This window comes from Kogia breviceps, chromosome 8 (genome assembly GCF_026419965.1).
Source record: "Kogia breviceps isolate mKogBre1 chromosome 8, mKogBre1 haplotype 1, whole genome shotgun sequence".
NCBI lineage: Eukaryota > Metazoa > Chordata > Mammalia > Artiodactyla > Physeteridae > Kogia > Kogia breviceps.
In genome coordinates, this window is record NC_081317.1 from 71884387 (window position 1) to 71910239 (window position 25853).

Genomic DNA, 25853 nt, shown 5'->3' on the forward strand with positions numbered 1-25853 from the left:
GAATCCATTGGGGATACACACACACACACATACACCGCACGCACGCACGCACGCACAGAGTATTTTGAAAAAAGTTTTGCAAAAATTTTTCCTTCATTGCCTGTACAGGTAAAATAGAATGTCACAATTTCCATTTTTTCACTTTGTAAATGGGAGTCATCTGACTTAATGACTATTGGTGTATAATGTGCTACTGGAGAATATCCTTTTGAATAGCAGACATTGGTTTTAGTCTTTTTGCAAACTTTGACTTGGGAAGGTAAGAAGTTGCATAAGGGAAATGGGCTGATATCCAGAGAAAATAAATGTTAGTGTGCATTTATTACTTATGTTTGTATAGCCTTCATATATGCATAGAACAGGGACATTTATCTCTTCTGCTTTTTTATATGTTTATTACATATCATATTCTTAATAGAGTTGTACCTATTGGCAGGTTTTTATTTGGGGGAATTTTAACGTGTTTTTATATTTGATACTTCTTGACTTCCTAGAGGTCATGAAATGTTAGTCCATCCCCGTTAGCTTTGAGTGAAAATTTCTAATCTTCTGGAGATTGGATTAGATGCATGAGTTACTTTGTGAAAATATTAATACTATTTTATTAGTTACATTTAGGTATGGATATTCAAAAACAAATCTCTAATTTTCTTACCATATCTTTTTTATACACCTCCAGCTCACAGCCAAAAAGTCTCAAATTCATGTATAAATAAATCTTCCAAAAGGTCAAAAATACAATATTTTGCAAATATTTCAAAAATTTAAAAGAACTTCAATATTATAGGATCATTCAGAGACAGATACCTTGCTTAAAATACACTTTACTAAACAGATTTACTGCTGAAAAGAAAGGGAGTTGTTGCTGCACGTTATGTAGAATTTTTCAGATAACAACATCCATATATCTATGTCAACAAATAGGAGGTGTTAACTAGAATTCATTCAGTAAGTATTTGTTGAATCTGGGTGCCAGGTACTATTCCTGGGATGGTAATAGGCCTTATTCTCTAGAGGACGTAATGAAAGAATTTGTTATAGCCTCAGGCCAACAATAATTAGCAAAAAATAGTAAACTTGGTCTTTTGACAAGAAACAATTTTTGATACAATATTCTTCAAGTTCTGTGACTTCTGTAATTTCAGAGCGGGTCTGCAGTTGAATTTATAAGGTTGTATCTAAAGTGGAGATCAGTACATCATTACTCTAGTTTTAGTTTAGGCTAGCTTCCCCAAAAATAGAATTTGGCAAACTTTTAGAAGAAGAAAAGTTTTCCTCTATGGATTTTACCAAGACTATTAAATAAAATGATTACCAACTTGCTCTTGGGTCCCAAACTATCCAAATACCTTAATGATCTACCTCTTCATGAATTGTAAAACTGATTTGATGAAATAATTTTGAATATAATTTTTAGGTAATCTTTATGCATATACTTTTATGCAGTTATTAACATTTGTGTAACGCTGTTTGCAAGACTGATTTTATATGACATAAAAAGCTTTCACAAAGATTTATAAATTATATTCCTTTTCCTTCTATTGAGCCCATTTTCATTTTTGAAAAAATCACTCTATGGTAAGGTATCCCGTGATGGTGACAGTGTTAGATTTAGCTTCTTTTTTATAAATTGAGAATAGCCATTTGCCATAATCATTATGAAGGCTAAATGATAATATTTGTAAAAGGATTTAATAATTTGTGGAGTTCAATTCAAATACAAAAAATTACCTCTGACATCAGTAGGCAGCTTTTTTTTGTGACAGGAAACATCTATTGAGGGTTAAGGTAATGAAGGTGGAACATTTTTCAGAGAAGAACCTTATGACATTGGTGACTTTAGGGATATAAATAGGTTTATGGAAAAATAATCACTACTTCCAGAGAGATCAAAATGACCTTGTGGGCTTCTAAGTCAACGTCAAAGTATTTTTTGGCACTAGCTTGACTCTGGCAGGGTGCAAACTAAACAGTTGCTGAGAGAGGGCAAATCATTCAAGTGTGGGTTTCAAAATGATAACCTGCTTTATGCTGGGTATAGGGCTGTGTCCTTCCCACAGCTAATTTGTTTCTAGGGAATTGGAAGGGCCCAGTATGAGTTTATAGTGTGTATGGTTCTGCAGTGGGGGCTGGGGGGTGGGGTAGGATGGAGGAAAGTCTAGTAGACTTTTTAAATGTACAATTTCAGTGGTTATCTCTTTTTTTAAAAATAAGTAATAATGAATATTTAGAACAAAGACAGTTTTGTAAAAAGGAAATTGCCTAAAATCTGAACTATAATGTGCTGTGTTTTTATGACATTATTTAAATCTGGAGGATTTTCCATTTACGAAAAAGAAGAGGTCAGGGGACAAAATTTAAGCCCTTACACCTCACAGGTTCACTGTAGGGAAAAAATTACAAGTGAGGAAGAAAATGCGTTCAGATAGAAAAGTTAGTCCTGAATTTGGGTATTCAGTAATAGAACTTGTTGAAGTTTTTATTAGAGGCAAGAAAGGAGTCCCTAAAGTAAAATCCTTTGTGTTGACATTAGGTTATGTGTTACACCACAGTAACTTTTGTTCAAACTTTGTTTTTATTTAGCATTTAGCAGAAGAAAAACCTGATGGCCTTATCAATGAAGCTTCTAGGTATTCATTTAAGTATATATTGATTTCTGGCTAAATGGAAAAAGAAAATTATTGATATGAAAAACAAATGGAGAAACATAAAAAAATAGTCAAGGAAGATCTTTTCTCTATTTAAAACTATATTATAGCATAAAGTGAGTGCTGAGCACAGGAGTGTTTTTGTGAGGAACTTGGAAGATGTTCACATTTAAAAATATTTTCTTGGGTTTCCCTGGTGGCGCAGTGGTTGAGAGTCCACCTGCCGATGCAGGGGACACGGGTTCGTGCCCCGGTCCGGGAGGATCCCACATGCTGCGGAGCGGCTGGGCCCACGAGCCATGGCTGCTGAGCCTGCACGTCTGGAGCTTGTGCTCTGCAACGTGAGAGGCCACAACAGTGAGAGGCCCGCGTACCACACACACACAAAAAATTTCTTGTTCTCATACAATTTCTTTGAGATTGAAAATGATTATTAAAAAAGAGTTGATTCACTTCCTGCCTTCTTTAACAGTAATTCAGTTGATTCAACTGTTCACTGTTACTCAGAGCAGCAGAGGAATAAATATGGAAATAGTTGCAGTTGGGCATTTAGAACATTTTTTGTTTAAATACCTGTATGTTCCTAATTGGGTTCTCTTTAGACTTATGAATATTTAAATTGGCTTGCCTACCCTAAGCATATTCTTGCTAATGGGAAAAGTTTGGGGATAGACAACAGTCACTAAATATGCTCTTGGGTTTAAAAGGGAGGTCTCCCTCCACCCCAAGATTTGCTACAGATGATCTTGACATAAATAATAGACTGCAAGCAGGTGATTGATTCCCTATCATTTTAGAATATGGTACTCTGTTGTTTTGTAATCCTGCCTGAACACTTCTTTTGGTATATAGCTATGATTCACATTAGACTGAACTTAAATATTTTTGTAACTTTTTCCTTATTAAAATATGTTTGTTATAGAAAATATAAGCCAAATAGAAAATAGCAAAATGTTTTAAAAGCCAAAAAAAAGTTAAATATAGGAGCCCTCCAATTTGAAGATTTCAACTGTCTATATTTTGAGATGTGCACATTCAATCTTTATTCTTATGAAATTTACTTAAATAAAAATGGGATTGTGATGTGCATACTGTTGAAACCCGCTTTTCAGTGAACTGAAGTTGATTTATTTTTGAGAATTTGGTTGTTCTTTGAAATAATTAGCTATACCTTCATGTAGCATAAAACCAGTATTGGGAACAAATAGTCTAGTGATTAAACTTTCCTGAAGAATTGAGGAAATTTTAAAGAATCCTCAGCTTTACTACTCCTGTTAATAGTAAATAGAGTTTCTAATTATAGTAAGCAATTTTGTTATCCAGCATCCTGTCAACTGGATTCTTTAACTTGAATTTCTGTAGTAGTTTATCTGTTTTACAAAGAAAATAAATATTCCTGGTGATAAAGGTGATTGTTCAAGATCCAAGTGTAGTTTTTTTAAAAAAACTGTTCAATGTAGTATTAATGTTAAGTGAACTTGTTCTTTGTACTTCTTTGAAAATTATGGTAAGTAGTAGAGTGTCTTTGTTCCTACCACATTGGATACTGGAATTTTATGCATTTCTTTACAAAGGAAATCATGAGTTGAAAATCATCCTGATTGTAAACTATCCTTGATTGTAAACTTTTTGAGGCTTATCTTTGTAGTTTCAGAGTAGCAAGTAAGAGCACTTAGTAAATATTTTTTGAATGAATAATTTGAAATCTGAGTTTATATAGTGATAAATACAATTCATCCTTACTATTTGAAGGATGATAAATAGTTTAGGAGTAAATTAAATCATTACATAGAGTACCATATCCTTCTTAACTGCTAATTGATCTTGAGGAGGTGTTTCTTATTTATTTTTAATTTTTTAACATTTCTCTTGACATCTGTTATTTGTTTGCTACTTTAGGCAGGTTGCTTTGGCGGATATCATCATCCTCAATAAAACAGACTTGGTTTCAGAAGAGGATTTAAGCAAATTAAGAACAACTATTAGGTACAAAATTAGAAATGTTTGTTAAGTACCTACAAATTCAAAATGTGCTGTACAGAATATTTTTACCATGACTGTTGGCCCTATAGAAATTTAAGGTTCAAGGTTGACTTGCTTCAAGTATCATTAGGGAATCACATATTTTGTTGTTGCCTAATTGACTGTTATGTAAATAGTGATATATAAAATTGTTCCCCATTGCTTACAGAGTATACAGTTGAACCTTGAACAGCACAGGGTTTGAACTGCCCAGGTCCACTTATACGTGGATTTTTTTCCCAATAAACATAGTATCTGTGTTTTCATTTTACAGATCTTTAAGTTAACTAAGTATGGGGAAAAGTTTGTGTTCAATTAGAGATCATAATATGTGGAATTAAAAGAACTAGGGTTTGAGTCCTGATTCTGTTCAAACCCTTTCAGCTTCTTGCTCTTGGGTGAGTCATTTATCAATTCCTTTGTTTTTGAGGCAGAGATAGCAGTATGAGGATTTTCGATGGTGAGGGGGCTTGGTGCCTCTTACTCCTAATTTGTTCCATGGTCAACTACAGTTCAAAGTTCATGGACTGATATTCAGGGTCTTCTGACTCCCTCCTCATTTTCCTGTCTTCTCTTTGACTCATTCCCTACGTGAAGTGCCCTAACTTTATTTTACCCAGGACGGTTTACTTATTTTCTCATGGAGGTATCTTACCAAATCCTTTCTTTACTCTTAATGTATTCTCAACTGTCACTCTGTCAGTCCTTGAATTCATTCTTTTTCTCTGTTTTTCTTTTATTTTTTTAAGCTATTTTAGCCGTTCTCTGGAACTCATCCCTTTCTTCCACCTCTTTCTCCCTCCCTCCTGTGAAGTCTTCCCTGTCTCAGGTGGTTTCACTTTTCCCTGAACCCTCATTGACTTTGGTTTTCCTTAACTGTCATCTAACCATGCCTGTTTTCCAGAGAGCTTTAATGTCTTCAGTGTCCATGGCCAAGGCTGATCAACATAGGACAATATGAATGGTACTCAGATATGTGTTAAAAGATCCAGAAGTCATTTGGACTTTTCAAATGGGGTTAGAGTTCAGGGACTTTTAATTATTTTGTAAGACCTAAACTAATAAAAGCCATCTACAGAGAAACGTTTGATAGCTTTTATTATTGGTCATCTTCAGTGCATACAATCTGCTGACATCAGATTTTGAGTTTGTCAAGTGCCAGTTCATATAATATATGTTATGAATTGAATCAGTAAAGGTAAGGCTCATTAGGATTTTGGCTGCAGTGGTTAATGATTGCAGAAGAAAGAATTCATATTTTTCTTCTTATTTGGCTTATTTTAGTAGTAATATCCTCTTAGACTTTACTATAAAAAGCTGTAAGAGTGTCTCCATGTGGAGGGTAGGTAGTGCTGTATAGTATTGAATAATGTTTAAAATCATGGACTTTGGAATCTGCGTTTGGTTTGAGGCATTGTTGGTAAGCTACACACAGTGCCTGATACATAGTAAGTGCTCTGTTAGCTATTATTATCATTATTAGATTGTAGTTTTTTTGTTAGTTTACATAGCAATTTCCAGTTACAGTGAATAAAAAAATGAAAGAAATAGAAAGATGGTTGATATTTTTGAAAAGTCTAGAAAAATGAAAGTGGTGAATGGAGATTATTTCTTTTACCCCTTTTGACACTGCTCTCCTAAATTTTGTTTCTCTTTTCAAAATCCTATGCATCGTTGTGATTGTAGGATGGGGAACATAATCTATGTCACAAACATTTTTGGCATAAAAAGAGAAATTGTTACTACTGGGCATTTCTATCCCCATACTGACTATATAAGCTGGATCTCTAACATGAGCAGTATTGACATTAGCTAGCTTGTTGTCAGCCTGTACTCTATAGCAATACCAGAAAAGAGTTTGACAAAGCACTTTGATAAATTACAGACCCTTTGGGCTTTTTACCCTCCATTGTACCTCAGACTTGCGACTTACTCAGAATTAGATTTGAAGAGTTGGAAGAAGATAAACAGGTTTGAGAGGAAATAGCCTTCAGGTTATAGAGTATATTCAAAAGAGAAGATTAAGAGTTTTGTGAATTAGTAGAGACTTGCCTCAGAATCATTGGGAAGGCTTATCCATGAGAACAAGCTTGAACAAATAGCACATATCTTCAGCAAGTAACCCTAAAGGCAATGGAACTGATGATATAAATAGATGAGGTGTACAGTTTACTGCAAAGGATTTAATAAGTATTTTTGGTGCCATACAAAGGGAGCCATATTTCATTATCTTTGTATCTGAAAGGGGAGGCCTGGCAGGGTAGGTGGAGATCCTAGCTAGAAAACTGAAGAGGTTATTCTATTAAAAAACTGGACGTGTGGCTGAATACTGAGGACAGGCTGGGGTCAAAGCCACTCATAACTAGGTTTTTATATCTAGTGTGTGTATAGCCATTTCCACAATGTGTGTTGACGAAAATTAGGTGTCAGTTAAAAGTTTATCTATTCATTTTAAGAATATTAGAATTACTGGCTATTTATGAATCATTTTTTCTAAAGTGAAGGGTCTTTATATAAATCACAAAGTAGCCCCTAATCTGTCAGTTGTGCAGATTTTTTCATATCATGTTTTAATGCATAAGTGGAATGTACCTGATTTATGATTAGAAGGAAAAACTAAACTATAAGAAATGTAAGTTTGTTTTTTATTGTTTATTGTTCTCTAGCTCTAGGATATATTTGTATATGCTTAGTTCATGTTTTAGAAATAATGTGATGGAATTTTTTTTAAAAAGTTAACATTTTTTTACTTTCCTCATTTTTATATTTATTTCAGATTAACAAATGGACTGGGAAAAATTTTAGAAACACAAAGATCAAGGTACTTTTAAAAGCTGTTACTAATATTAACAATAAATAATTTTAGTTAATAAATATTAAGTAATTGATAACTGTTTGATTCTAATATAAGGAAGATACATGTGCATTTAAAAAAAATAGGCACAAAAGGTTGTTTTGAATGTTCTTTATAAATTAGTTTGGTATATTTAGTTAATATATTGTAACTGAGGTCTTGTAACTAAGACCTTAGAGCCATGATTACACTGTGTAACTGTGCTTTTGCTTTAATGAGGAAGAAAACATAGGATTTTGAACCACTCAAGGAAGTAATTAATATAGAAATCTGAAAATATAATACTATTAGGAATCTTATCTTAATATGAGATATTTAGATGGCTTTTTAATATTTTTAAAACTTTCTGAGTGTTTAATAGTTGCAAAAATAATGTCATGTAAAAATACATGGACCCTTTACATTTAAGTTCCTGATGCATTCTTTTTAAATATTTTGATTTTGATTTCCTATAGGTTCTTCTCTCTTTTTAATTTTGTTCATACAGATGTGCCTTACTTTATAAAATAGATATGTTCTTAAAACATCTGTAAAATGAACTTCTGTAGATTGAACTGTATTTTGCATTGAGTGCTATCATGATTTCAGAAAATTTCTGTACAGAGGTATTTTTGTTAAGCTTATTTTTTAGCAAGAATGGCTTAGCAGCTGATAGACCCAGCAACATGCAGCTAGAAGCTCTGAGGCTCACAGCTGGCAGTCTAGTGCCACCCAGTTCTCAATTCAGAGATTCTGTCCTCGGAAGTACAGCAAAGGCCTTAGTTGCGTGGCTTGTCTGCCATGGTAGAGATTAGAGGTGCTGACAGACTACCATAAGTGTTAGGTAGTAAAAGCAGCAGCTGCTTATATGCATGTGAACAGCTGGGGAATTAATTTGGCATGCATTCTCAGAAGTCACTCTGTTGGTAGAGGTAGCAGAAGAATGCCCTTAGTGTTAAGTCCTCTATAAGCATATACCACATGTGCTCCCTTCATTTCAAATTCCAGTGTAGAAGATCTGTGATAACCTAACTCATACCATGAGCCATTCCTCAGTATCTGTCTTCTTCCTGTTGCATTACCATTTTCTTTCTTCTTAAATTTTCTGCTTTTTACAAAATGACACACAGACAACCATATAATGCTTAATTAAGTTTTAAAAAATCATACCCATAAATAGCTGTGGTTTTGTTGTAATAGCATTTGTTCAGTTTGTATTTACAAATATTGTAAATCAGGTTTTTTGCCAGCACATCTGAGAATCTAGGAGCTTTCTGAAATAAAGAAAAAATTTTAATTTTCTTTCTTTCTTAAAAAAATTTTAACCTCTTAAGCATCTTGTGGTTGGCAAACGCTTACAATAGTAAAATGACAGTCATAAAACTGCTATAAACGTGTAGAAAAGGCTAACCTTGAGTATTTAAGTTAAGGAATAAGAATGGCATAGTATGGTCTCATTGGTGAGACTTAAGTTGATTTTGAGGCAAATGGAAGTTCTGATGGACTTCAGGAGTGGAAGATTAGAAGAAGTGCCATTCTTATCTTTTCCAGACTTTTAAAAAAAATCTTGGAGATTAAATGGACTGGATACAGGAAAACCAAAGTCCACTTGATCAATAATAAGTTAATTCAACAGTTTACTGATCATTCTACTAGTTGCTAGGCATTTCATGGAATGTTGAGGATTTAAGCAATGTATAAGGTAAAAACTCTGCCTTTAAGATTAGTCATTTGGGAGAGACAAGAAAACAAGCAAAAATCAATACATTAAATATTATCAATATAACAGTAACATTAAATGCACAGGATCCTATAAGATCAGGAAGATAGAGGAACAACTATTCAACTCTTCTTGATGAAGAGTCAGAAAATTTTGACTGAGAAGGTTATCATTAACTTGAATCTTGAAGAATGAATAGGAGTTTTCCAGATGGACAAGAGTAGCAGTGGCTTTCTTGACATAAGGAAGATTTTGTATTCCAGAACCTGTGAATATTTTAGAATAGCTAGAACACATTGTATTATGTTGCAGAGAGAAAAAGAGGTATGACTGTGGAGATGGAGAAATTACCACAAAGGGTCTTGAACACCGTGACACGTGGTTTGGATTTTCTCCAGTAGGCAGCAAGGAATTAATGAAGGACTTTAAAAGCAGTATGACTCTTGGGAGATGGATTGAATGTGATGCTGTTCTCCAAGTTAGGAAATACAGGAAGGAGGGGCAACTTTGGGGGGTAGGGTAGTGATAGCAGTGGGTTTGGTAAAGGGCATTAGTTCCGTTTTGTAAACACTGAGTTTGAGATGCCACTAGTGAGGGCATTTGGAAATTTAGCTCTAGAGTTCAAGACTTACTATTGGATGGTATCAACAACTCGTAGGTCTGGGGTGGTCTGGTGGCCCCTGTTTCTGAGACTCACTGAACTTTGAAAAGACAACTATATCTCTGGAGTAGTTGCTGAACTCCCCTCCCCTGAGACAGCCAGAGCCCTCTTCCTTTTTCATTCTCCTGTCCTTGGTCTTAAGCAACTTAAAGCAGTATTTAGACATACAGATAATTGAAAGCTCCTCATAGAGAAAAGATTAGGTACTCCTGGCATGGATAGTTCAGGAAATTAGGAGAAAAGATGATGAGCTTTGGAACTTTTTTCCTTCCCCTCTGTTTGCTTCATTCTCCCATTCAGTTTTTTTTTTTTTTTTTTGGCGGTACGCGGACCTCTCACTGTTGTGGCCTCTCCCGTTGCGGAGCACAGGCTCCGGGCGCGCAGGCTCAGCGGCCATGGCTCACGAGCCCAGCCGCTCCGCGTCATGTGGGATCTTCCCGGACCGGGGCACGAACCCGTGTTCCCTGCATCGGCAGGCGGACTCTCAACCACTGCACCGCCGGGGAAGCCCTCCCATTCAGTTTTTACATGATGGTAATAGTCTATTTATTTTTTCTGTGTTAATATTTTGGAAAAGATCCGAAGTTTTTATCTCTGAAGGGGGAAGTTAAATAAAATTTGATGCCATGGAAATTAGTTTTCTAGTTATATGCCTTGGATGAGTGAAGGAATTTACTTTTGATGGTGGTACTAAAGTCCATGGCAACTTTCATCTGGAACCTTAGACTTTTTCCTCTTTTATTCTCCATTGAGAATCTGGTGAGATACAGTGAGAGACTTTGATACTGTAGAATTTAACCTGTATAGGTCTTTTGTTGATCCTGTTTGAAAATATCAAAAGAATCTGGGTACAAAGCAGAATTATTTCTAAATCTATGATATGTATTCTCAAGGACACTGTTGCAGTGAAAACTGTAGTGTATTTAGAAACTTGTGTTTCAAACTGACTTTTGGTATTCACACAGTTGACCTGAATTTTGATATTCACACAATTAGCATGTGTAAACTTTTTAAACTTTAAGCTATTTCCTAAGTTAAAGGTGATAAACTTGGTGGAAAACTTCATCCACTTGTCACCTGTCAGTATAAATATTTGCTCAACTGTGATGGTGTGAAAGGAAACAGGTTTAATGTTAAGGCTTTGGTCTCTTATGTAAATTGATATTAAAAAATTTCTTCATGGAACATTTATACTTCTTTGCTTGATTATTTTCCTAATTCTGTTCATCTAGAATGTCCAGAATTTGAAATATTACAGTCTGTTAACATAGAACTGTGGAGTATTCTTCTTTTAATAAGATGGGAATTTGTCTGCCTTGTGCCAGGAGAAGTGTTCACAATCTAACAGTATTGTTGTCACAAGTATGAATATATGGCAGACTGTTGAGAATGAACAAAGCAGACACAGCTGGTCAGCCCTAAGTTAAAGGGGATGGCTTTTACATGTTTTTTTATTTGAAAAAATTTTGAATTTGCAAAGTTTTGTTCCTTGTGAGAAAATTTAATAAATGTTTGGCAAATCCCTGGAGTCTGATTTTGAGACAATTATAGTTGTCATTTTCTTTAAACATTCCTTCATTATAGCTTTGATTATGGAGAAATCACTGTCCTTTACTGTTTCATAGGCTGACGTAAAATTTGGAACTCAATCACTAGTCTTTATAAGTTTACTTTTATGTATTTAAACCAAACCTAATGCTAACTGTGATATAATCTCTTCTGATTTTAATCTCTGCTTTCCTAATAAATTAGGCTTAATTACCACCAAATAATTATAATAAAAATAATGTTTATTCAGACAGAGCACTAACTGGGAAGTTTCAGTCTATATGCAACCCCATCTGAAGGATATAAAATCAAACCACATTCTTTAGGTGTAGATAAGGGTCCTAGAGTGAATATTTATACATTGATTGTTTGACTCCTCATATTCTTATGATACTCCCTGTTGTATCATGAAAGCAGGGCTGGAGTAAAAGAAATACAGAAATTCCAAAGATAATGTACCTATACTACTGTGTTATTTCCATTTGTTCAATTTCCCTCATTTCATCTTTTGAGTAATAAACTGCTACTTTTGAAAAGTTTCATTTCTTTAACTGATTTTTTGTTGTTGTTATAAAAATATAGTTTGAAAAGCTCAAATTTTCAGGATTGAAAAGATAATTGAAGGTAAAAACAAACCAAAAAAACCACTACAATTTATTGAAGCAATAACCAAGTAATTTTCTGCCTTGGTCTTAAACCATTTATTCAATTTTTAAAATTTTATGTATAAAAAATTCCATAAAAATTTTTTTACAACAGCTTTTTGTTCCTTGCCTGTCATTTTATTTTTCCCAAAATAGTATATACTGATTAACATTTATGTCTGCATTTCTAGCAGAATAGAGATTTTTTTCTTGATTAATTGAATATATTTTACAGAAATTAACACTTCAAAATGGTTTTCTTCCTTTTAGAGTTGATCTCTCAAGTATATTAGATCTTCATGCCTTTGACAGTCTCTCTGGAATAAGGTATGTTTCCTGTATTCTGGTCACTTTTATTATAATGTACTTTTTATTCTGCAGTTATAGGAGTCACAGGAATGATTTACACAGATGCACATTTGATTTATGCTTCCTGTCATTTCTTTGGCATACAAGACCATTCCTAATGATTACATTCTTGAAAGTTTTGCTAAATGTATGTTCGGAAATCATGTGTATTCTCCTACATAAATTATAGTGTAAATGGTAGTTAACTTTAGAAACTTATTGTTAATATTTCTTTACCAACCACTATGTGTAATTCTTTCCATGAGAAAATGCATGAAATACTTAGAAAATTTTAGTTTGGTGTGTTCCCACAGATACTCCCTTTCCGGTAGTGATGGATCAGTTTCCTGCCTCTTTCCCCAGAGAGAATCCTTTTGATAGGCAAAGAAGAACAAATTGTTTTTCCCTGGACATCGATATCTTTTTTAAAAAAATTATTCTTACCCATTTTTAAGTGTACAGTTCAGTAGTGTTAAGTATATTCACATTGTTAGCAGTGGATCTACATAACTTTCTCATTTTGCAAAACTGAAACTCTATACCAATCAGATGACAACTCCTGGTGTTCCCCTCCCTGCAGCCCCTGGTAACCACCATTCTGTTATCTGTTTCTAAGAATTTGATTACTTTAGATACCTCAAATAAGTGAAATCATACAGTATATGTCTTATTGTGACTGGCTTATTTCACATAGTTCTCAAGTTTCATCCATTTTGTAGCATGTGACAACATTGTCTTTTTAAAGGCTAAATAATATTCCATTTTATGTATATACCATTTTTTCTTTATCCATTTATTCATTGATGGACATTTAGGTTGCTTCTTCCTCTTGGCTATTGTGAATAATTCTGCTATGAACATGGGTTGGGTGTGCAAATCTCTCTTCAAGATCCTGCTTTAAATTCTTTTGGATATATGCCCATAAGTGAGATTGCTGGATCAAATGGTAATTCTGTTTTTAATATTTTGAGGAATCACCATATTGTTTTCCATAGCAGCTGAACTATTTTACATTCCCACAAACAGTGCACAAGTGTTCCAGTTTTTCCACATCCTTGCCATTTTCTGTTGTTTTTGGTAGTAGCTGTCCCAATGGATGTGAGGTGATAACTCACTGTGGTTTTGATTTGCATTTCTCTAACAATTAGATATTGTGCATCTTTTCATTTACTTGTTGGCCATTTGTATATTATCTTTGGAGAAATGTCTGTTCAAGTACTTTCCCCATATTTTAGTTGGAGTATTTGTTTTTTGTTGTTGTTGTGGCTGAATTGTAGGTGTTCTTAAATAATCTAGGTATTAACCCCTCATCAGATACATGATTTGCAAATATTTTCTCCCATTTCCTCTGAAGTAAGATGAGTCTTAACACCCTTATGTGAAAGGTAACCTCTCTACACCCAGAGGAAAAGAGCATCCTATCTCTGAAGACAAAGGGAGACACGAGGAATCTGAAGGCATAGGCCTCTCTGAGTTTCCCCTAGTTTACTACACTTGGCTCATCCTCTGTCCTATCATATCTTTCTGTGGCTTTTCACTCTTCATCAAACCTAGCACAAAAACACTTAGGTTTAACCATTCTTCAGGTCTTCATTTCCCTATGAAGGTTCCTTTGTCAAATAAAACCTTTATTAAATAAATGTATGTGCTTTTCTCTTGTTAATCTTCGTCAATCTAATTTTCAGACCCAGCCACGGACTTAAGAGGTAGAGGAAAACTTTTTCCTTCCCTGTGGAAGTTGTAGGCAGTCATTGTCCAACATTAAATATTGAACACAGTGAACATAGAACATAGAATTTTTCAAACATATTCTAAGGTCATTTCATTCCAGAGGTACTGCGTTAGTGACACTTAAAGAAGCAGCTGTTTAAGGTGAAGCCTTGTTCTGGATACGCCTCTGCATCACTTTTCTTTGTGCTTAGATGCTCAACAAGAGAATCCTTTCCTGAGCAACCAGCTGGGAAGGATTTAATTTGACACTTTCCCTATTAAGAACCCCCAAGGAGACTCATTCCCTCCAACAGTTCCTACAAGCCTTTTCTCTTTCCTAAACTTGCTGTTACTAATTTACCCCTCACTGTTCTTCAAGGCAAAACATCTGCAAGGTTTTAAGTCCTTTTCCTCCTCCCGACCTATCCCCATAAGTCTCTAAAGGTATGCTGCAGTTGTTATGGTTATAATTTATGGCATATTGATCTTTTGCTCTTTCCATATCAGAACAATGCATTTTTAGGATTCTGACCTTTTGTTTTCTCTCAACTACTGGTAACTGACTGTATAGAAGGCTTACATTTATGGATACTGTTTTGTTTTGTTTTTTAAGTAGATATATTCAAGGGAAAACATTGATAAAGGAAAAATTTACCCTTCTAATTTTCTTTAGGTTCCAGCATTATTTTCATCTGAGGAAGCATGTGGAGAGTTGATGAAATTTTGAGCAATTGTAAAATGCTTATGTATATTTTCCTAGGCCTGTATTAGATCTTTTGGAAATAAAAAAGAAATTTATTTAGCATATTTAACCACACCAAATAGTGTTGCTAAAGGTTAGTTTTTATCTCTATTATGTGTATATGTATGTATGTAAATGTATATACATTTTTAAGAAAAGTTTTTAAACAGTCTGCCAGTGTTTGTCTATTAGAATATGTAAAACAGCATGTAAAATTGGAGCTGTGTGATAGATTCAGTTGTGGAAAGTCTCTCCCTTGTTTAGCTTTGTATCTCTCAGTAATATATAAGGTTTAATCAGGAGTGTATTGAGCTCTGAATTTATAATCAAGTTATTCTTAGTTTGCAGAGAAAACTTCAAAATGTGCCAACAACACAACCTCACCTTGATCAGGTAAAAAAAAAATCTTAAAAAAATGTTTTTAAAGTATCTTTAACTAAATTGTTCTGTTTAGGATTGTTTTATTAGAATTCTTTTTTATAAAGCATTTTTGAACTATTTTGATAGTTTTCAGAAGTTAAATGCTTTTGAGGTCATCTAATGTAGTTTCTTAATACATAATAGGAGTTCATCAAACCAGAGTTATTTAGAATCTTAGAAAATCATGCTTTTTAGCTTCTCCATTCCACAGGTCAGTCAACATATTTTGGTTAGTTCTTCTGAAGGGAATTACTATATAAAAGCAGCCTGGGGGTTCTTTATGCAGCCTATTTTTAACTATATTTAACTAACTGATTAAGGAAAAGTCTAGTACGGGCATTGATGGCTAATTTAAATTAAAATTGACTTTGATTTCACCTTCAGATAGCACTGTAAATTTGAACTCCTTAAGGTGTTTTTCATGCTCTAAAACTATAATTCCTGAGGTAAATATTGAAGATGCTAGAAACAAAGAAAGTATATTTTCACTGTAACCATCTTTCTTTTAAGCAAGTTGTGGATGGTGGAGCTTAAGGGTAACTTCTTTTTTTAACATCTTTATTGGAGTATAATTGCTTTACAATGGTGTGTTAGTTTCTGGTTTACAACAAAGTGAATCAGTTATACATATACATATGTTCGCACATCTCTTCCCTCTTGCATCTCCCTCCCTCCCACCCTCTCTATCCCACCCCTCTAGGTGGTCGCAAACCACCTAGCTGATCTCCCTGTGCTATACGGCTACTTCCCACTAGCTATCTATTTTACGTTTGGTAGTGTATATATGTCCATGCCACTCTCTCACTTTGTCACAGCTTACCCTTCCCCCTCCCCATATCCTCAAGTCCATGCTCTAGTAGGTCTGTGTCTTTATTCCTGTCTTACGCCTAGGTTCTTCACGACCCAGCAATCCCACTACTGGGCATATACCCTGAGAAAGCCATAATTCAAAAAGAGTCATGTACCAAAATGTTCATTGCAGCTCTATTTACAATAGCCAGGACATGGAAGCAACCTAAGTGTTCATTGACAGATGAATGGATAAAGAAGATGTGGCACATATATACAATGGAATATTACTCAGCCATAAAAAGAAACGAAATTGAGTTATTTGTAGTGAGGTGGATGGACCTAGAGTCTGTCATACAGAGTGAAGTAAGTCAGGAAGAGAAAAACACATACCGTATGCTAACACATATATATGGAATGTAAGAAAAAAAAAAGGGTAACTTCTTAAAACACGGTGAAAAGGGGGCATATGAGTGAGCAGTGTGCCTGGCATTCTTTCCTTTATCTTGAGACTGATACTTATTTTTTGAGTTATTAATTGTAATAGGGCCAAGATAATAGCATACTTGTTCATTTGTCTTCATTTTGGCTCATATTTATGGAAACTATACTACCATGTTTGTGGCATTTTTCTCTGAGAAACTTTTAATAGAATATTCATCTTCATTTATCTATTTTATTGAAGTGTAATTGACCTACAGTGTTATTACAGAATAAGATATTACTAGTTTCAGGTGTACAACGTAATGATTCAGTATTTTTGTACATTATGAAATGATCACCATGGTAAGTCTAGTTACCATCTGTCACCATACAAAGTTACTTCAATATTATTGACTATATTCCCTCTGCTGTACGTTACATCCCCGTGATTTATTTATTTTACAATTTGGAAGTTTGTATCTCTTAGTCTCCTTCACCTGTTTTGCCTATCCCCCTGCCCTGTCCCTTTGGCAACTACCATTTTTTTCTCTGTTATATATGAGTCTGTTTTTGTTTTGCTGTGTATGCTTGTTTGTTTTGCTTTTTAGTTTCTACATATAAGTGAAATCATAAGATATTTGTCTTTCTCTGTGTGATTTATTTTACTTAGCATAATACTTCTAGGCCCATCCATACTGTCACAAATGGCAAGATTTCAGTCTTTTATGGCTGAGTAATAGTCCATTGTGTGTATACATACACACACACACACACACACACACACACACACAACACATATACCACATCTTCTTTATGCATTCATCAGTCAGTGAACACTTAGGTTGTTTCCATATCTTGGCTATTGTAAATACATAATGCTTCAATGAACATTGGGGGGGCATATATATTTTCAAATTAGTGTTTTCATTTTCTTTGGATAAATACCCAGAAGTGGAATTGTTGGATTGTATGGTAGTCCTATTTTTAATTTTTTGAGGAAGCTTCATTATTATTTTCCATAGTGGCTGTACCAATTTTCATTCCTACCAGCAGTGCATGAGAGTTCCCTTTTCTCTACATCTCTGCCAACTCTTACTATTTGTTGTCTTTTTGAGAATAGCCATTTTGACAGGTGTGAGGTCATATCTCATTGTGGTTGATTTGCTTTTCCCTGATGCTTAGTGATACTGAGCATCTTTTCATGTGTCTGTTGCCCATCTGTATGTCTTGGAAAAATGTCTGTTCATATCTTCTGCCCATTTTTTAATCAGATTGTTTCGGTTTTTTGTGATACTGAATTGTGTGATTTCTTTGTATATTTTGGATATTAATCATGTAGACAAATCAGTTGCAAATATCTTCTCCCATTCAGTAGGTTGCCTTTTCATTTTACTGATGGTTTTGTTTGCTGTGCAAAAACTTTTTGGTTTGATGTAGTCACAGTAGTTTATTTTTGCTTTAGTTGTTCTTATCTGAGGAAACAGATCAAAGAAAATATTGCTAAGACCTATGTCAAAGAGTGTAGTGTTTCTGTTTTCTTCTAGGAGTTTTTTGGTTTCAATTCTTACATTTAAGTCTTTAATCCATTTCAAGTTTATTTTTTATACAGTTTAAGAAAGTGGTCTAGTTTCATTCTTTTCCATGTAGCTGTCCTGTTTTCCTAGTACAATTTACTGAAGAGACTGTCTTTTCCTCATTGTATATTCTTGCCTCCTTTGTTGTAGATTAATTGACCATATAAGTGTGGGTTTATTTCTGGGCTCTGTAACCTATTTCAATGATCTGTGTGTCTGTTTATGTGCCAGTATCATACTGTTTAGATGACTATAGCCTTATAATATAGTTTGAAATCAAGGAGTGTGATACCTCCATCTTTGTTCTTTCTCAAGATTGCTTTGGCTTTTTGGGTCTTTTCTGGTTCTATACAAATTTTAGGATCATTTGTTCTAGTTTTGTAGAAAAATGCCAAGGGTATTTTGATAGGGATTGCATTGAATCTGTAGATTGCTTTGGGTGGTATGGACACATTAACAATATTAATTCTTCTAATCCTCGAGCACAGTGTATCTTACTTATCTTTCAAATGTGTGAATGAGAGAAGTTACAAGTCCCTAGAGGTAGAATTTTTAGAAAAATTCTTTATGATACTCAGTATTAGTCATAAAGAAGAAGTTAAAGCACATCACATTCTTCTAGGTGAAGGACATCATACTAGGAGTCATAAGGAGTAGAAAATGAAGAATATGTAGTATTTACTTTCAAGAACCTTTATCATGGCCATTATCTACAGCCACAGTATCTTGAATGTACCCCTGTCGTGGCATTTATAATGTTTTGTAGTTTGGGTTGAAGTGCTTTTCCCTTACAGTAGTCTACAAATTGCTAAATATACATTCCTCATTGCTTAGCACAGGATGTGGTATATGGTGGGTGCTCAGTGAAGAATGAAAAGCTGTGATTCTCAAATGGGGATGTAGGTCAGAATCACTTGTGGGCTTTTAAAAACTATTGGACATTCAGTGGTCCCCATCTCTCACATCTCCAGGAGTAGACCTTGGGTATGTGCAAATTAATGTGTATGTATATTCTTAACATTTTATTATGAAAATTTTCAAAGATATACAAAAGTAGAGAGAATATTAAAATGAATCAATCCCCTGTGCAGATGACCCAGTTGCAATGGCTTTTACCATTTTGCCGATTTTATTTTATCCATCTTCCTAACATTTCTTTTGCTGGAGTGTTTTAAAAACATTTTTAATAGAAAATTTCAAGCATAAATAAAAGTGGAATAGTATAATGAACCTGCAAATACCCATCACCTTTGCTGGTATGTATTAAAGAAAATCCCAGACATTATGTTATTTCACCAGTAAATAGGGCATGTCTATTTTTTTAAAAAAAGCTCTGCAGGAGATTCTGATGCACTTTCCTGCTTTAGATATATAAACATAGGGCAGAGTATAATATAATATTGCAGACCAAGGACTATGGGTTTCAGAAGCATGAACAGTCTCATTTGGTTTAGTGGATCTGAAGCTTCATGAAAGATAGTTTTTTTTTTTCTTTTTTTTTAAACATACAGTAAAGCATACAAATTTTTAGAGTACAAGTCAATGTATCTTTACTTACATTTGTGCCTATATAGCTGTCCATAGGTACATATGAACACATATCTCTGTAATTCTCATTCAGATCAAGATAAAGATTTCCAACACTGTTAAGAGAGTTCCCTTGTGTCCCTTCCCAGTTGGTAACCCTTCTTCTTCGTAACTGCTATTCTGATTTATACACCAGAAAGTAGCCTTAAACTCGGAGGTTTTTTGTTTTTTGTGCTTTTTTAGACTGGAAGAAATACGGGAAAGAACAATCCAGATCTTTAAAAGTGGGAAAGTGACAGTACTCTAGAAGAGCAGTATTCTAGTGCAGAAGTCTTGATGAATGCTTGGTATTGGAATCCTGACCCAAGGTATTAAGCTTTGATTTGCCAGACAAAGAGAACTCATGCTCTGCTATTGGACAGTGTCCGGTAAGCTGGATTGGAGTGTGGAGTCAGGAGACCAAGCAGGAAGATATTGCAGAAGTCCAGATACCCTGTGATTAGGGCCTGATCCATGCTGGTTACAGTGAGAATGGAAATGGTATAAAACGAGCATAGGTGGGCTTGCATGAATAGCCTAAGTAACTGATGGTGAGCAGCAAGGAGAGAGAGAAGTGATGGGAAACAAGCCTAGATTGACAAGAGGAACCTAGAAATAGGGAAATTTAGAAGATAAACTGATTTGGATGAAAACACCAAATATTTAGCTATGTACCTGATGGCAGGATATCACAGCAGAGGTGATACAGGGAAAGAGGAGCAGAGGAGTGGAGTGTGGCGACAGAGGTTTTGTGTTAAAGCATGTTAGTGGGCTTAGTTTTCCAGATGAAAAAATATATAGAAATTATTGCATATTAGGTATTGTTTGTAAAAGAGTAGAAAACTGAGGGAAATAACCTGGTAGGTTAAAGAAAAAACACACCAAACTACAAAAATTGGGGAGTTATTCCTAAATTTTATTTTAGGGGCAGTACCTTATTTTGCTTCAGTTTTCTGAATTATTGCCTCAGGTTTTCTGCTTCTTTCTGTGTCTGGGGAAAGGAGAGTTAATTTTAGGTTCAAAATAAAAATTTTTTAGGTTCAAAAAGAAGTCTGAAGTGGGTAATACCTAGGACATATTATGTATGTCATTACAGTTTTATCACTGAGTGATGTTTAATGCATTTCTCTATTTTTCATGGATTTCTTGGTCATCCTGATAAAGAGGACCTGGGTTTGGAAGGTGGTAAGGTAGATGAGAAAACCCAGGTGGCATTCTATGTGTACTTATTAGTAGAGCCAGTTGTGAACTATGCGTTGTGACCCTTATCTTCTGCACTGGGCATTTATGGGTTTCATCTTCTTTAGGGTTTGTCTAATATGAGAAGAGTTTATTGGTACAGAAAAACATCTAGTTCTAAAAGTATCTCTCCCTCCTTGAGCCCCATGACACATTGTCTTAATTTTTAAAACCATTTAAAAAAATCTCACATTGGAGTTAATTGTACCCCTTAGAGATATTGTCATATCTCTAACTTGCCAAAAGGAAAATCATTCCTGATCCAAAATTCTTTAAGCTAAGAATAAGACAGTATTGAGTCCTATACTGAGACATTCCCAATGTTAAAAGCCAAGTTATCCAACTTGAATAAAGCACATTTTAAGCATTTTTGAAAGTTGAATTACTACTGTCTTTTGAAACTGACAAATTATGTTTCATTTGGCAACCTTGTGCTGTATATTTTGATATGCTGTATGACTTGCTATACATTTTGGTATGGATTTCTAAGTATTATTTGTTAAGATATGTGGTTCTAGACAGTTATGCACAGCTGTGCATTACTGTGTTTGTCCTGCCTGTTTTAAAGCTTGGTTTGAGCATGTTATTATCCAAGGTGGTGTTTGTGCTTTTATTGTGTTATGCTTAGCCCTTGTGTATTTTTATGATTAATTTTGAAATTTTGGGTTACTGTGGCAAACGGAGGTTTGGATTTAATTTTGTGCTCAGCTAGAGGAAATCTGAAGCTTTTGATTCCTTAGAGTGGACAGTGAGAGGTTTATCAAGATCAGGAGGAAAAATAAATCTCAGAGTTAACATTCTATAAATGTTGATGTCAACCTTCTAAAACCAAAGATGACATTATATTATCATTCTCATATCTAGGAACTCTTCTTCCCTTGGTACATATTTGGTCAGAGATGAACTGAATCTTTTAATTTATATTTATTTTTCCCAGAAAATGTTTGCATTTGAGTTTTATTCCTTGCTCTGGGTAGTTTATTTTTTCTGAGCCTCATCTTCCCCAATTTATAAAATGGAAATAATTCTCTTTAATCCACAGGATTGTTGTCATGAGTAAATGAAAAGATGAAATAAAGTGACCCAGGCAAAAGTACCTCGTTCAGTACATAGTTGATACGCTCTCTATATTACCCTCCCTCTTAGTGCTGAGACTCTTGTAAAGAATGAATTAAACAATGAGTATCCTTTCATAAGAGTTTCTCTGTGTAAATACTAAGCCATTGACTAACTCTGCAGAATATAGAACATGGAGTTGCTGATACCCAAAATCAGCAAATATAGTGAAAAAGATATACCTAATATAGTCGTTAAGGCAACACAAACGTCCATGAATGTTTCCTTACTTTTCATTTTAAAACTTGTGATTTAAAAAAATACTTTGACATTACTATAAAAAATCATTATTGACTATCTCTTGATTTACAGAGTATTGTTACGGTCACATTCGAAGTACCAGGAAATGCAAAGGAAGAAAGTCTAAATGTCTATATTCAGGTGAATGCAATTTTAACTGATTAATGATTTATCAGTTGTTTTGCTATGTAGTTGTTCCTATGAGCAGTGGTTGATCTTATTAAAATATGTCACTTGATACAGAATCTTCTGTGGGAAAAGAATGTGAGAAACAGGAAGGACGACTGCATGGAGGTCATACGACTAAAGGTGCAGTACATAGCTTACAGTTTTATACTTTTGGACAAAGTCCCTTTCTTTGCTGTTACACAAAACCATATTTCGTCTTAAACACAAGGACTAGTTGTAGTCCAAATAACCTTTGTCTGCTTTCGTTTTTCCTTATTTCCATTTCTGAAAAGAAGGTTTGGAAGTCATTGCATAAAGCATGATTTATTTGCACAGCTTCATTGAGTGTTGCAGCTAAAACAACCTGTAAGCTTTGAAACGTTACCCCCTGCTCTCTACTGCCAGGTGCTCTGAGCAGTTATCTGGCTAATGAACTTGACTTGTTAAAACTCTTCTCCCCTTGGCACACAGCTTGGTTAGTCAGAGAAAACTGAAAGTTTTCTTGTGTTGGTTTTTCTAAGAGAGCTTCATTAACAGAGGAGTAATATTAGAAATCTTGCCATAGCTGAACCTTATGTTTCTTGATGAATTTAGCAGACACTAAACATTTGTTATACTGTAAGACAGTGTTACAAAGGACTAGAAGAATTCTTGCTCTGTGTTTGGAAATCCATTCATATTACTTGATATTTGGGTATTATGTTACAAAAGGTGTTTTTTCCAGGGAGCAGTGGGTTCTAGGCTGTGTGCTTAACCAATCAACAGTCATTTGAGTGTCTACTCCTGTGTTTCCAGAAGTGTGCATAAGGTTTTATTATTACTGTTTATTATCATTACTGTTAGTAGCTAGATTCTCTGGCTAGCAGCCGACTTCCTAGGGTCACTAGAATGACCGGGAAACTATTTTGGTTTAGATTTCTTTACTCCCTGTGCTGGTTCCACCTGGGATGGGCGCTGCAGAGCAGCACAGCTGAATCCTAGTCTATTCCCCAGTCGTTCCCCTGCAGAGGAACTAAGCCAGATCCTGCTGCTTCTTTATGACTGTGTCCCCATCTACATTCTGTGATCCTAATTGGAAGATCACATCTCATTCTGTAACTGCTTTTATCCCCTAGTACTGAATGGGTGGTGGTTACCTAGAGGAGCAACCATTTGGGTGTTTATACTAATGCAGCAACGAGACCTCTATAGAGTTCAGTGGCTCATCTTGCACCATCCCAGTCTGGATTTTGTCCTTCATGTATGACAGTTGTTCTGCAGCTGTCCTCCCTGGTTCTTCTTTTGGCCTTCCTCTCATCACAGCAACGCTGGGACATCTGAGGCACCACAGCCTTTCTCTTCATAGACTTCCTTCTCTTTGCTGTTACAAAGTATTATACTAGTCTGAAAATAATCAACATGTTTAAACTGTTAACTTTAATAACAGCTGACACTTCAAAGTCTTTATACAAGTATAAAATTGATGCTTAGGTAATTCTCTCCATGGAGTTTGTTGTTACGTATTAAAACTCAGATTTGAAAAGCAGAAAACAAAACTGCACAAGAAAACTGGAAGAACATGTACCCCAAATACATGAATACATCAAAAATTATGTGGTGGGAATGATAGTGATTTGTCTCTTACTATTTTTCAATACATATATTATTTTTATAATAAATATGTATAACAAACATTATTTCAGAGAAATTATTTCATCCCCGTAGGCCAGTTCATCAGATAATTTGTTCCTCATTTCTGCAAAGCAATATTAAATGAATTTTATTCAGATAAATCTTTCTTTTCCTTTATTCCATCATTATCTACTCCATTTATTACAACCCATTCAAAAACAGATTATCACCAAAATCCTTTAACTTCTCAAATTTTCCCACTAAAAGTGTGAAACTAGTATAAAATCCTTAAAAGTAGAATTGGTAGAATTTGAGATATAACATGTTTTATCATTTGGTTGTTTCAGTTTTCATTGTGGCAACACTGAGTAAACATCCTAATAACGTATATTAGTTTTATTATTAGAAATAGGGATTGTTTTTAAAAAAATTTGTGCAGAAGCCCTTTTTAAAAATTGGAGGATTTAGGAAACTCTCTAATGCACAAATAACTGGAATTAAGTAATTTTAACAGCATCTCCTTTGTGAGTTTGTATTTTAAAAAGAAATGGGAGTAATTAATCCATTAACATCGATGCTCGATTTCTGCTTTTAAATTCAAACTGTGGCTGATTGCTCATTCTCCTCTGAGCAGGGGCTGGTGTCGATCAAAGACAAAACACAACAAGTGATTGTCCAGGGTGTTCATGAGCTGTATGAACTGGAGGAGACACCAGTGAGCTGGGAAGACGACAGTGAGAGAACAAATCGATTGGTCCTTATTGGTAAGTGACAAAGAGTTAACTTTTTAAAAAACTGAAGTATAGTTGATTTACAATGTTGTGTTATTTTCAGGTGTACAGCAAAGTGATTTAGTTATACATACATATATGTCTATTTTTTTCAGATTCTTTTCCCTTGACGGTTAAATTTCTAAAGCAAAAAAAGAGAGAGAGAGAGAAAGGGATGTAATGTGCTTCGTAAGCAGTACTAACCAATCTGAACCTCTTTTGTAAATCTGAATAAGCTTGTGGTTAATGTATTTGTCTTAATTATGAGATAACATCATAAGAACTTGTTAAGCCTTTTACTCTTCTTCAAATAATTTTAGAAAAGTGATTAATCCAAATGCCAACTTGGTTCTAAGGGACTTAATTAGAAAATTAAGGAAGGAGTCACTAATTACTTTCATTTTTATAAATTTCTGAAGATCATGAAGCATTTAATTATCTGGACTTGATAGGTAAACTGTCATTTTAATAAGCATCATATACTCATACCATATTTTGTTCTGTTTGCAGGCAGGAATTTAGATAAGGATATTCTTAAACAACTGTTTATAGCTACTGTGACTGAAACAGAAAATCAGTGGACAACACATTTCAAAGAAGATCAAGTTTGTCCTTAACAGTAGAAGCATCACCAAAAGGACTGGATGATAAAATTGGGAATAAGTTTCCTATTGGATGTATTTCAAGCATCTATTCTTTGCATTACTTCCCTTATGAATTCCAGTGTAAACTTTAAAATAGTATTTATTTTATAGAATACATACAACATAGTAAATCAGTATTATAAAACATTTGATATTCATACAATAAAATACACTGTCCTCTCTTTTTTTGTGGATAGATGATTCATAAACATACCTTGCAGAATTGGCTTTGGAGTTTACATATGCTGAATTTCTCACCCATGGAAGTTATAATAATAATAATGGGAAAACTTACTTCAACATTGTCATTTTCCCTTAGAACTTCAGCTGATTACATGGATGTAATTTTATGGTTAATAACAAAAATTTTTAAAAACAATGTCACTTGAGAAGCCCGTGCACCGCATCGAAGAGTAG

At 34.5% G+C, this 25853-nt stretch overlaps 1 protein-coding gene across 2 annotated transcripts in view; it reads left to right on the forward strand.

The window, feature by feature from the left end:
* Positions 1-25617, forward strand: part of LOC131761976 (zinc-regulated GTPase metalloprotein activator 1B) — a 42928-nt gene extending 17311 nt beyond the window's left edge. For both annotated transcript variants that reach the window (XM_067039550.1, XM_059073335.2), the window contains 9 exons: positions 2584-2630; positions 4548-4634; positions 7447-7491; positions 12347-12403; positions 15218-15269; positions 22316-22384; positions 22487-22552; positions 24657-24786; positions 25303-25617. In XM_067039550.1, coding sequence (XP_066895651.1) covers positions 2584-2630; positions 4548-4634; positions 7447-7491; positions 12347-12403; positions 15218-15269; positions 22316-22384; positions 22487-22552; positions 24657-24786; positions 25303-25409 — 660 coding nt within the window. In that variant the 3' untranslated portion in view covers positions 25410-25617. The remainder of the gene's footprint in view (positions 1-2583; positions 2631-4547; positions 4635-7446; positions 7492-12346; positions 12404-15217; positions 15270-22315; positions 22385-22486; positions 22553-24656; positions 24787-25302) is intronic.
* The last annotated feature ends 236 nt before the right edge of the window (positions 25618-25853 follow it).